General features: G+C 38.6%; 1 protein-coding gene across 1 annotated transcript in view; it reads right to left on the bottom strand.

The window, feature by feature from the left end:
- ADGRV1 (adhesion G protein-coupled receptor V1) overlaps positions 1–12,279 on the bottom strand; it is a 264,845-nt gene that overhangs the window by 230,399 nt on the left and 22,167 nt on the right. Inside the window, exons 11-18 of the mRNA XM_031046194.2 lie at positions 10,376–10,502; positions 10,107–10,292; positions 9,039–9,219; positions 7,993–8,156; positions 7,218–7,341; positions 6,594–6,860; positions 1,913–2,039; positions 245–462 (exon numbers count right to left, since the gene is read on the bottom strand). Of these exons, the coding sequence (XP_030902054.2) occupies positions 245–462; positions 1,913–2,039; positions 6,594–6,860; positions 7,218–7,341; positions 7,993–8,156; positions 9,039–9,219; positions 10,107–10,292; positions 10,376–10,502 (1,394 nt within the window). The remainder of the gene's footprint in view (positions 1–244; positions 463–1,912; positions 2,040–6,593; positions 6,861–7,217; positions 7,342–7,992; positions 8,157–9,038; positions 9,220–10,106; positions 10,293–10,375; positions 10,503–12,279) is intronic.

Raw genomic sequence — 12,279 nt, 5'->3', positions numbered from 1 at the left:
CTTACTGAAATCAAGAAAAACCACATCTACCGCTCTACCATCATCCCTCCACCTAGTCACTTCCTCATAGAAGGCTATAAGGTTGGTCAAATATGACTTCCCCCTGGTAAAACCATGTTGGCTGTTCTTAATAACCCCCTCATCCTTGATATGCCTAGAGATGGAGTCAAGAATCAATCAAGATTGATTAGACATATTTTTTTCTACCAGATAGTAAAGGAATGGTAATAATGGAAGACAATACCTGAAGCATTCACCAACTTTAGAACATAAAATTCATTGAACTCAGGAATTCCATCTGAAATAGCATGGAGCGTTATTGGTTTTGATCCTTCACCATCTAGGAAGCATAGAGTCCCATATGTTTCATAGAACTCTTCTCCTGGCCTCAGCGCAGACTCATTATCAAACACCTGCCAGGTCAATGAGACATTGCCAAAGCGTCCTCTGTGTCTCAGAACCCTGTTCAGTGACACAGAAAGAGTGAACATTGTGTCAGGCATGCATCAGCTTTCTTTAATAAGGGAAACACAATTATATTAATATTCCTTACAGTGAAAAATAATATGCAACATTCTGGGTTACCATGAACAATAAACACAGGCATGAACAATAAACAATCATCTTTGAAGGCCCACAATTTCATAATAGAGTTCTACTTCCAGGTATACCACTGGCACTTTGGGAAAAAGGTAACCAATGCAGGTCCATGCAAAGTAGCACTGTTAAGCTAAACGTACATTAGTCTTGCTTTTATTATATAAATAATAAATTCCAATGTATAACAGTTCAGCAAGTTACCATTAAAAATTGATATACCTGGCCAACCTTGGACAAGAAAGAGGATCATCTACATTTAACCACAAAGATTTCTCCATTTAACCATCAAGCATCCTTAAACTCTTTCTTATATTGGTATCAAATTCAGATTGTGTCCTATGTCCTTCAGAAATCTGTGGTTATTCCACAGTAAGAGCATAGTAAATAAAAACAATACTTTTTTTCATAGCTCCCTGATAAGTTAATTTTACCAGTTTCCAAAGGGCAGCATAAATAAAAACTGAGTGCCTTTATTAACAGTGTGCTGTACATAGAAAAAGTATGCTCCTGTTTGCATAATAAAATAAAATCCTGTACAAAGAGGCTGAATGCAAAAAGACTCTTTTCCTATCTGTTCACACTGATTGTGACTTTATAATCTGTCAAGAGCTTCTTAATTAAATTCAGTATTTTTACCAAACTGTAATCCCATCCCAACTTTATGGAACATAACAAAGTAAAATAACAAACAAACTCATTTCTTAACCCTTCCCATTCCCAAATACATCCCAGTATCTGGAAGGAAAATATTTTCAGAGATCAGACTGGGGAAGAGTATTTCCAGTCTAGAAGAATCCCACATATGGACTTTGAGTAGAGACTTCCATCTGTAAATAACAGATAGAAGAAAACCAAACTAACAGAAGGAGTATAGTGATACAGGTTATTTGTAGGGAAAGGCTTCAAAGTAGGATGCAGAAAGAAATTAACAACCACATAGTTATATCTATCTGTATTTTGAAAAGTTTTTTTACTTCTGTGTTAGTCCAGGTTAAATTCTGGTCAATCATCTAGATTCTTCTGTATCTAAAGTCTACTGCAAATATAACAAGATAACAATAACAAGATAAAAAAGTCTGATTTTTGACATTTTAACATTAATTTCTGTATACATTTAAGTACACACACTCTACTTGATAATATAGAATTGATGTCTTCAGTATGTTTACAAATCGTTTAATCCAAAATCTGGTAATTTTTTTTAATATATATTTATCAAAGTAAACTTCTGTAGGATTAGATCAAAGTATTCTTCATAAAGTGCCACATACATCAGCTAAAAGTACAAAAGTATTATTTGAAGTTTACTTACAAAAAATTGTTACTTTTGCCTTCTTCCACTGCCTTCTCTAAAGGTTCCAAGGAGAAAATTCCATTAGGATCATCATTTGCTTCAATAATAACAGTAGCCACTCCAGCCTTGAAGATAACAGTATCTCCTAAAAAAAAAAAAAAAAAAACAACACAATAAGAGTGATTAATGTTATCAAAACTGAAATCAGAAAAGGAGGGAACTTGAACATTGAGTGTGTTTCTGTCTCACACTAACTGCTTTTATGCAAACAAAGAAATTAACAATGGAAAAAAAACATGAATGAAAACCAATAATTGAGATATTTGGTAACAGTCAAATCAGAATAAAAGTACTTCAGCAGCATCTTGTGCAAAGTGCAAGACAGGAAAAAAATATTTGACATGACCAGAGATCTGAGCAGAAATGGCTGTATGAGAGGTAGTATTTCATGTTTGATCAATTGGTGTCGTAGTTTAAACCAAGTCCCCCAACTCCCAGAGAGTTAGGAAGGAGAATCCAAAGAATGTAGCCCCCACGGATTGAGATAAGAACGGTTTAATTGCTAAGGCATAACACAAAACCCCTACTGCCATTTACTACTACAAATAATAATGATACAGCAAACAGCAAGCGAAAAGAATACAACACCCCACCAGCCACCGACCCATAAACTCACTCCACCCTGCCTGACCGAGCACCATGTGCTCCCTCCTCCATTTTCCTCCAGAGCTCTATCCCTCCAGCTTTCTCTTTTCCAGTATGTATCCTGGGCATCACGTGCTATGGTATGGAATACCTCATTGCCTAGCCTGGGTCAGGTGTCCTGTCTCTCCTTCCTCCCGGCTTCCCCTCCTCCACCTGGCTGGAAAAAACCTTGAACAAAAACACCCTCAAAACATGCTCAAACCATGACATTATCCACCCCTTATTCCATACCATTCACGCCATGCCCAGATCCCACATTTTCAATACACCATCACTCTTAAGTCCACCCCTCGATCATGAGACATCTCTATGTTTCATCTCTGGAATGAAGGCCTGAGGTATCTGGGCCCACCAGGCTCAAAATCATTCACTATCCCCTTCAGCAGCTCTACAGCTTGCTGCTGGGGACTCCATACAGCTGCCTTCCACTTCCAATGCTTCCAAAGCACTGGAGGGGTCCAGTGAACCAGATACTTGGCCATACTGTCCCACATGCCATGCCACTCATGACTGTCCAGCCTTGGGAACAGTCTCCTGGTGCTCCTATATCCTTGTCTAACCATAGAAAAGACCCAAACCTGACTCTGCTTAACTTTTGGGATCAGACAAAATGACTGTGGATAGAACACACTCTGTGTCTGTGCCACCATGCTGATCCCTATAACAATCAGCAGGCAGGTCCCAAGGGCACCCAAAAGCCATTCATAACCGTCAGAACTCTCAGATGATGCTGCTGCACTTGTCACTGGGGCTGATGTAGCTGCCCTGCTTGCCAGTTCTCCCACCACCAGCTTCTCTTCTCCTGAGTCCGGATCCTCCTCCTCTGCCTTGCTGGGAAATGCTGCGTGGTCTCCTGCATCCTGCTGGAGGTTGGCGGGCGACTTCCGGGGGACACTCTCGGCCGTCGGAGGGTCGGGAACGGCCACGGGACTAACCTCCCCCGCTGCCTGATCCTGCTGCTCAGCTACCACCCTGCTCGGCTCCTCCCCCGCCTGCTCCCGCTGCTCTACCACAGCCCTTTGGCTCCCCATGCCGCTCTCCCTGGCAGCCTCAGCTGCCGGCAGCTCCCGGGGGCCGCTCCTTCCTGGCTTCATGCAGCTCCACACAGACGACGACGAGGATAAGGACAAGGACGGCGAAGAGCAGCGGGACGGCCTGGTACAAGTCCAAGTCCACGGCCACGTCCATCCCCCCCTGCTGCCGGAGCCCCACCGTATTACAAGCCTCCGACACAAAGTACAGTGAAACAAAAGCTTTAGCCCAAGCCTCAAACACATCCAATCCATACACAAAGTACCCGGCAAAATCCCGAAACCGCGAGATCCAGAGAAAAACCTCTAAGAGCCAATAAATCAGCATTGTGACAAGAGACTATAAATCCGCTCAGATCTGTTCTTATCTCAAATCCTCGGGCCCCACGTTGGGCGCCAAAAATGTCGTAGTTTAAACCAAGTCCCCCAACTCCCAGAGAGTTAGGAAGGAGAATCCAAAGAATGTAGCCCCCACGGATTGAGATAAGAACGGTTTAATAGCTAAGGCATAACACAAAACCCCTACTGCCATTTACTACTACAAATAATAATGATACAGCAAACAGCAAGCGAAAAGAATACAACACCCCACCAGCCACCGACCCATAAACTCACTCCACCCTGCCTGACCGAGCACCATGTGCTCCCTCCTCCATTTTCCTCCAGAGCTCTATCCCTCCAGCTTTCTCTTTTCCAGTATGTATCCTGGGCATCACGTGCTATGGTATGGAATACCTCATTGCCTAGCCTGGGTCAGGTGTCCTGTCTCTCCTTCCTCCCGGACTCCCCTCCCCCACCTGGCTGGAAAAAACCTTGAACAAAAAAACCCTCAAAACATGCTCAAACCATGACAATTGGTCATGTTAAAAAAAAAGACTTGTATTCAGAAATCCCAGCTCTCCTTTAGACCAAGAACAGACATACTACACTTAAATTAAACACAGGCTAAGGACAATATGTAGGAGTTTATTAAAATCCATGTCCCAGCCTATTTGAAAGTAAAACTACAAGATACCTGTGACACATAGTGGAAGGTATCAGGATTTATGTGTATTAGCACTATACGGACCTTGCAACACCCTCCATATGTCCACAGATGTATATTATTTTCCAACCCCATCCCACTTTTTATCTCATTTAAAAGCATTACACTATCTTTTGTTCCAAGGTAAATAATGTGTTCACTGCTTTAATTTCATATACCTGTATATACAGTCCAACATGATTTTCAAAAGTGTTGTAACAATCAAGGTCAATATATGCAGCAGATCAAAGAAAGATTTTTTTTTTTTTTTTTTTTTTTTGCTCCCAGGAGTGTGTACAGAAACATTCTGTATTCTTAGTGGTTCTAGTGAAGGTGCATGGTGATATGCTCCTCTTTTCAAAGGTAACCTGCAGCTACCCATTCTTGTAGGACCAGTGTGACAGGAGGAAGTTATCTTATGCTCCCAGTAGAGTAGTAAGAGAATATACCAGTAGATCCTGAAGAAAGTTAGTAAAGTGGAAAGATATCACTGAAGAGAAAATTTAAGAAAGGAGAACAGCTTTGCCCAATAATTTCCATAAGGTTCACTTTGGATATCAGAGTTAATTCTAGCTGACCTCAGAAAACAGATAAGCTACTTTATACTCAAATAATTGATAAAAATTCTCCATAATTCTCTTTCAGTCTGCCATCAATAACTAGGGCAGATGCATTTCGAGATCAGTGAAGCCTTGTGAGCAATTCATAGATAGGCCACAGGGTGTCTGCTTTCATGTGACCTGAAGCAGTCCCTTAGTCTCACTAACTGTGAACTCTAGATCATCATAGAAGTTAGAGCTAAGACACTTCATATACATGTCTAAATGCAGAAATATAACTTTACATTTCCTCATCCTGAACTGAGTTCCTGGTAGGTATTTTATTTTGTGAACCTACTCTAATGTGAAGGTATAGTCTTACAGCTAATTGTAATAGTCTTTTGCTTTACTGAATTACAGCCCCCTCAACTGTCACACATTGTTTTGATGACATATTCAATTCGGGTTTGGTTTGCACTGCAAAGATATGCAGTGCATTCACAGCTGGTTATTACGTTGCAGCTACAGAATAATAGCAACTGAAGGACAGTTTATCATTAAAATTTGCTAACACACCTGTAAATGACTCTGCCACAACCTTAAGTTTTGGGAGGGCTAGAGGTCGAAGGTCTTTATCAAGCAGGCAGACCCCGGGAAATGTTTTTTATACCTAACTTATTTTTCTTATCAATATTAAACAGCAGTGATCTTTATTCCAGAAGATACCTATTTCAAAAGATAGGAATTTGCTGAATAATTTTCTATCATTTCCTGCTAAATAAAAAGTTAAAAAAGGCATTATTTCTAAGATAATAAACTCATTCCTTACTCGTGATACATTGCATAATTTCTATCACACATTTTTCTGTAGGTTAAGCCTTTTGAATCAATAATGTCAGACTGAAAAAAAGAGTATGCTTACATTGCACTAATACAAAAAATAAAACAAACCAATTTACAAGGATTTCCTCTAAAATAAGTCACTTCCGTCTGTTTTTACAAAAATCAGGCAGTTGTGTAGTATACACTGGAACACAACAAAAAATCTAAAATAAGTGCTCTTTTCTTGATTCTGCTGCAGTACTAACATTCTTTAGTCTTATGTTTCTGTAGTCAAGTCAAACACCCATCAAATTTGGCACACTTACATTTGAAAGAAGAGCTTCACTCCAGTTGCAGGAAAGGTTTCAGCTGTATCATTTGGTTTTTGTTTCCAATTACACAATTCAAGATGAAAATCCAAATATATTGTGTGCAATAATTGTATAGGAATACTGAAGCAAACCTTAGTAATACCTGGCATTTATATATTGCTTTATGATAAGACCAAGCTGGTAAAAGAATTGCAAGCTGGGGAAAAGAAGAAAGTTACTAAACAGACATCAAATCATTACTTTTACCTGTAGAATTCAAAAGGAAGATATAAAATGTTTCATCAGTTTCAGGGATATCATCATCATTAATATACACAGATATGTTCTGCTCTCTTTCTCCAACATCGAACAAAATGACACTCCTCTTTCCACTAGGAACAAAGTCTCCTTCTTCAGCTGTTGCATCTCCATTAACAGTAATATACTGTGCAGCAACAGCGACATCCACAGATCCATTCCTTAGGACTGTGAAGTTTGCAACACTTCCTTCTTTAATGCTCACTGTCAGGGGTTCTGAAAACACACAAGCAACACATGTGAGTTCAAGCCTGAGCTGCTTTCACGAGGCGACCTGTTTTCTTAATCCTGCTAAAGAGGATGCTCCTCCTCTGTGAAATAGAAGGCATGTGTGGAAAATGCACGAAAACTCTTGTAGGTACAAGAGAATACTGTTGTACTTAGCCACCTAGCCAATCCCAGTATCAACAAAGTGAATAATAAAATAAGAGAAGGTTCTGAAGGAAACAATAGAAATACAACACAACAAACATAAAAATGCTTTATACTAGTTCCATTGGGATTAGGATTTATCAATAACCTAGTCTGTCAATAAAATCTCTTTGGGGTAGCATAAAACCAGTAATAGCTAACCTGCAAAATAAATGGGATCATCATTCCTTGTAATCTGTAAAATTGCACTGGTTATATTGCCCAGTCTGGCTCCACCAGTAGCATTGAATAAGCTGATAACAAATACTTCCATCTCTTCAGGTACCTGAAGGAGAAAGTATCACCAAATTAATTTCTTATATACAAACCAATGAATTCATTAAAATGCACAGCTAAGGGTGTTAATAAAACAGAGATTTCTGAGTGTTGTTTTTATTTACTGATCCTCAAGTGTGTCAAATGACAGTTCATACCATAACACAGAAATCACCACAGTGTAAAATCCTTGTAATAAGTCCCCTTACTTAATAAGTCCTTGTAATAGGATTCTACTGTTGTACAGACGAACTAGAAGTTATCTAGCAGTTTCCACCTTCTGATACATGAAATTTACTCTCACAGCTTTTTTTATTTATTATTAATTATTTGCATTCTTTCTTATATTACTTCAAAATATCAGCATTAAAATTAGGATTTCTGCTATCAAAATTAGGGTTTTATTCAAATTAATTATCTTTAATTTAACCACATTCATTTACTCTCTGCTTATAACTTTATTTATAGGTATGTATAGATTCTCAAATTTCTTTTGATTTGCTGAGGTAATCTCAGTATTACCCAAGTATTTTGCTTTTCCCTACAAAGACTTATCAGGCTTTTAAAACACAGACATTCCTTCTTTCTCCTTAAATTGTAATGTTCTAGCATTTACTCTTTGCCCATATACTCACACAAGAACCCTGTAAAAAATGTTTACCTCATCTGGCAGTGAGTAAATGGTGATATTTTTTGAAGACTCCAGATTATCAAAGAAAATAGTCCCTTGCTCTGGATAGATGTCATTGGTACATGCTGGGTCAACAACCCAAGACACACTAATATTGCCATAGTTCCCTTGGCTTCTTATAACTCTGTAAGCTGCTAAAAAGTTCAAACATATACAGTTAGTGCATCTTCAGAAGAACTCAAAGGAAAAAGATCAGCAAAGCTGAAACAAAGAGAAAGGAAATAAGTAAATCTACTTCTTGCAAAACTAATAGGTAAGAGCACTGTATGAATGGAAAAAAATAGAACATCTAAGCAGTCCAAACTTCCTCAAATTTGTTATTTGTTACAAGCCTGTAAATATACTTGATAATTGAAAAGAGATAGATAAATTGAAGCCACTCACACGAATCACAAAATCATAGAATGGTTTGGGTTGGAGGGGACCTTAAAGCTCATCCAGCTTCAACCTCTGCCACAAGCAGGAACACCTTCCACTAGACCAGGTTGCTCCAAGCCCCATCCTTGTCCAGTCTCGCTTCACCACCCTCACAGGGAAAAACTTCTTCCTAAAATCTCATCTCAGTCTCCCCTCTGTCAGGTTAAAGCCATTCCCCCTTATCCTGTCCCAATGGACCCTTGTCCAAAGCCTCTTTCCAGCTGTCTTGTAGCCCCTTTAGGCACTGGAAGCTGCTCCATGGTCTCCCCAGATAGTTTATTTTAAATATGAAGATTTAACTCTGTTCTTCTCTCACATTACGCTTTGCTCTCTGCAAGCAGAGCTACTACCTCCAGTCTGCACTTTGCACCCACATCAATACTCTGTCCCTCCTGCTTGGCATATTATCTAGTAATTTTTTTACTGGATTGATCCCTCTGGCTTCTCAGGCCCACTGCAAATCATGCTAGCACTGTACCATTATGGAAACTCCTGAGTGAAGACTAGTCAGATATTGTGCTAAAGAGGTGAAATGGGGAAACAGAAATCCTGCAGAGGCAGGCAGCAGATAAAGCAGTAACTCTGATAAAAAGGATTACCAGCGTGGATGATTTCTCCTTTGCTTTCCTTTATCATTATGGATAGTTCATCAGGTAGAAACTGAATGACACCATGTGGGTCATCATTCTTCAGAATGGTTATACTGACCCTTGTGGCATTCCCCAGCTTGCCCGGCATTTCACTGTAGCCACTGAGGACTACAGAATATGTCTCATCCAGCTAGAAGATGGAAAACTCAGTCAGAACAAAAAGACATATTCAGTACTCACATCCAAAACAAATGGGCAAACTTCCACAGTACCTGGCCTGGGAAAAAAAGATACAAATTTAAACAAAAGGAAATCACACACACTTTTTTACATGCACAACTTGTTTGCACATTGCCATCAGAACAAAGAAATAAGTACAAGTTGCTATCTCTGCTAGCATCATTTTCCCAAAAAATCTATCATTATTGTAGGCAAGGACTTATCTTGTGTGCTTACAATCACATCAATTCACTACTATGAATATATTTTTAATGCTCCTGAAAGGCATTTTTTTCCATAAAATTTGTTAATTCGTGGCTTTATAACATTGAAAACAAAGATTTTAAAAGCATTGGCAGTAAGCTAATTCAAAAAGAATGTATCAGCTTGCCTTGTTAGTCTAATGGGACTTTGTACATTATATATTTCCTGAAAAACACTCACAGATAATAATTCAAGGGACATTGAAACCAGCATTGCATCTGTGTATCTGTATGGCAAATATTAGTCTAGACTGATGAGCACTGAGTGAAACCACCAGAAAATTACTAGAGAAGAAACAAAAAAAGTAAGTGGCTCTCCACACAGTTCAACTGAACAACGGCACTCTTTACCAGAGACTATAATAGATAACATACATGGATTCAATATGGAAATGTTTGATTTCACAGAAAAAAATCCATTGAGGACATCTAAACCCAAAGACACCTTCTATTCATCCAGATTACCCTGGGAAGGCATTCTGCAGAAAAACCATGAAACACGCGTTGTGTCCCTATATATTTGTTGCGTTTTATTAAGTGACAAACTTATATGCCTGTGAATACAATCTGAAGAAAGAAAAATATTAACTTTTACCTCTGGAATCCCATCCATCCTTGTCAGAAGAGTAATTATGATCTCTCTTTCACCAGGCTTAAACTCCAAAATCCCTGTGCTTCCATAAAACTCATTAGTGTCTCTTGGTTCTACAGTGTAGCGTAGAAACTGCCTTATGAGACTTCCTCTGCTACGGACAATCTGCAGTTCAACAGACTCCCCTTCCTGTAAGAAAGGAAATCAAGCTTTTTACTAGCACTCTGCTTAAGCTACATTATCCATAATTATTAAACTGCTCAGATAGCTACCTTGATACTGTAGGGACCTCTGGAAGAGGGAGAAAATTCAAATAATCCTCCAGGATCATCATTTTCCAAAATAATAATTTCACGAGTAGTAAACCCATATTTCAGTATTTGATTTTCCACACTGACCCTGCAAAATGAAGGCAAAAGGGTTTTTTGAGCGGCAATACTTGCTTGGCAAATAAAGACACACCTGTGTGAAGAACATCAGAATACTGATCAATTTTACAAATATATTATTGAAACAATTACCTGCAAATAATATTATTAATTAAGAAAGACATATCAGTATATTTTATCCATTTGTAAGCAGAACCTTTGCTTCTAAAGAAACTTTGTTTTCTGACTAGTTTTCATTGTTGGCAATTTTGGGGTATTTTAGTCACACACCCACAAAACACACAAGAAAAGATACAGAATGTGCAGTAAGAAGTTAGAGTCACATTTAGTATTACCTTACATATGGATCAAAATATAAGGGATAATCCAAAATCACTTACACAAACCGAAATTACATTGACAACTACATATTCTTACCCTCTTCCACAAGTTTTACTACTGCTACAAATAGGAAGAGACTTGCTCCTCAATAATGTGGATTTCTTGTGTGTAAACCTACTTTTCCTACTACCTGTAGGATCTCAGCCTGGCTCTAGGAAGTGCTGGACCTACTGTCAGTAGCTCAGACTCTTTCCTCTTCTCCCTTACTCACAAACCCTATATATGCCTAAAACCTATACACCTTATGGTGCATAGGTTTATGGTGAAGGGTGCAGGTATGATCAGACAGAGCTCCTCTTGGTGAAGGATTTCTCACCCTGGGCTGCTGCCACACCATCTTGGTCTTACTCATGAACACAAACGGGTCACATCTGACAGAAGAAGGAAACCCTGTGCATTTCTTGCATTCATTTCCTCAGATGTGGTAATTTTCAATGACATTGTTTTAAGTTCACCACATAAAAAATGCCAGAAGGACTACTGCTGAAGAATGGAGACTGATGGTTTGAATATGGCTTATTATATGGTAGTTTATGTATTTAGATTTCTGAGCATTTTCCATCATTCCTGAAGAAAATGTCAATGAATTCTTCATCCAACATATTATAAAAACTTTCCTGGTTTCACTGTACTACAACCCAGACTTTCATGAAACACTCTTCCATATAGATAAAAATGTAATCTATTATAGCCAATATTTGAAATCAGTTCCAGAACTGTTTCCACAAACACTCCATAAATAACTGGGACATCCAAACACACAAAATTAAATATCAGTGTATCTTGTAGCAAAGCCTAAATTGAGGATACAGGATGGAAAATAGGAAATAACTTTTTTAAAGGGTAACATCATATTTACTGTACATAAAAAATAAGTCAGCAGACACAATAACTTGTAAACTAAATGTAGGTTATTAAAAAACAAAATAACTACAGAAAACAACCTCTCTATAATTCCAGTCAGTTCAGACATTTCGTTTGGTCAAATTGTATTCTTGGCAGTTTAAAACAACTAATCATTATTGCATCGAATGGTTCAATATCAAACACTAAGCCATGCATTCATAACTTTCATCATTCACAGATCCTAAATAAAGAAACGCCTTCAAGCAAGAACCCCATGCCATCAAATGAAACACCAAAGGGTAAGCATGCATTGTCTGATGAGATGCAGAAGACGTGATTCCTGAGAGGAAAAGAAATGATAAAAGCAGATTCTGTCCAAAGCAATCACTTGTAAAACAAAGCATCGATTCACTGAAGACAAACCACAGTTCACTGCACTTACCCAAAGTACACGACAAACCTTTCTGTCTCTACCCTGTCAACACAGAAAGAAAGAAAGAAAGGGGATGGGGGAAGGAATGAAAGTGCCACTTGCTAGAATTTCAATGGTACTAATCTTA

The sequence above is a fragment of the Melopsittacus undulatus genome, chromosome Z (assembly GCF_012275295.1).
Source record: "Melopsittacus undulatus isolate bMelUnd1 chromosome Z, bMelUnd1.mat.Z, whole genome shotgun sequence".
NCBI lineage: Eukaryota > Metazoa > Chordata > Aves > Psittaciformes > Psittaculidae > Melopsittacus > Melopsittacus undulatus.
The sequence above is the reverse complement of the archived record's forward strand: the minus strand, read 5'-3'. Positions and strand labels throughout refer to the sequence as shown.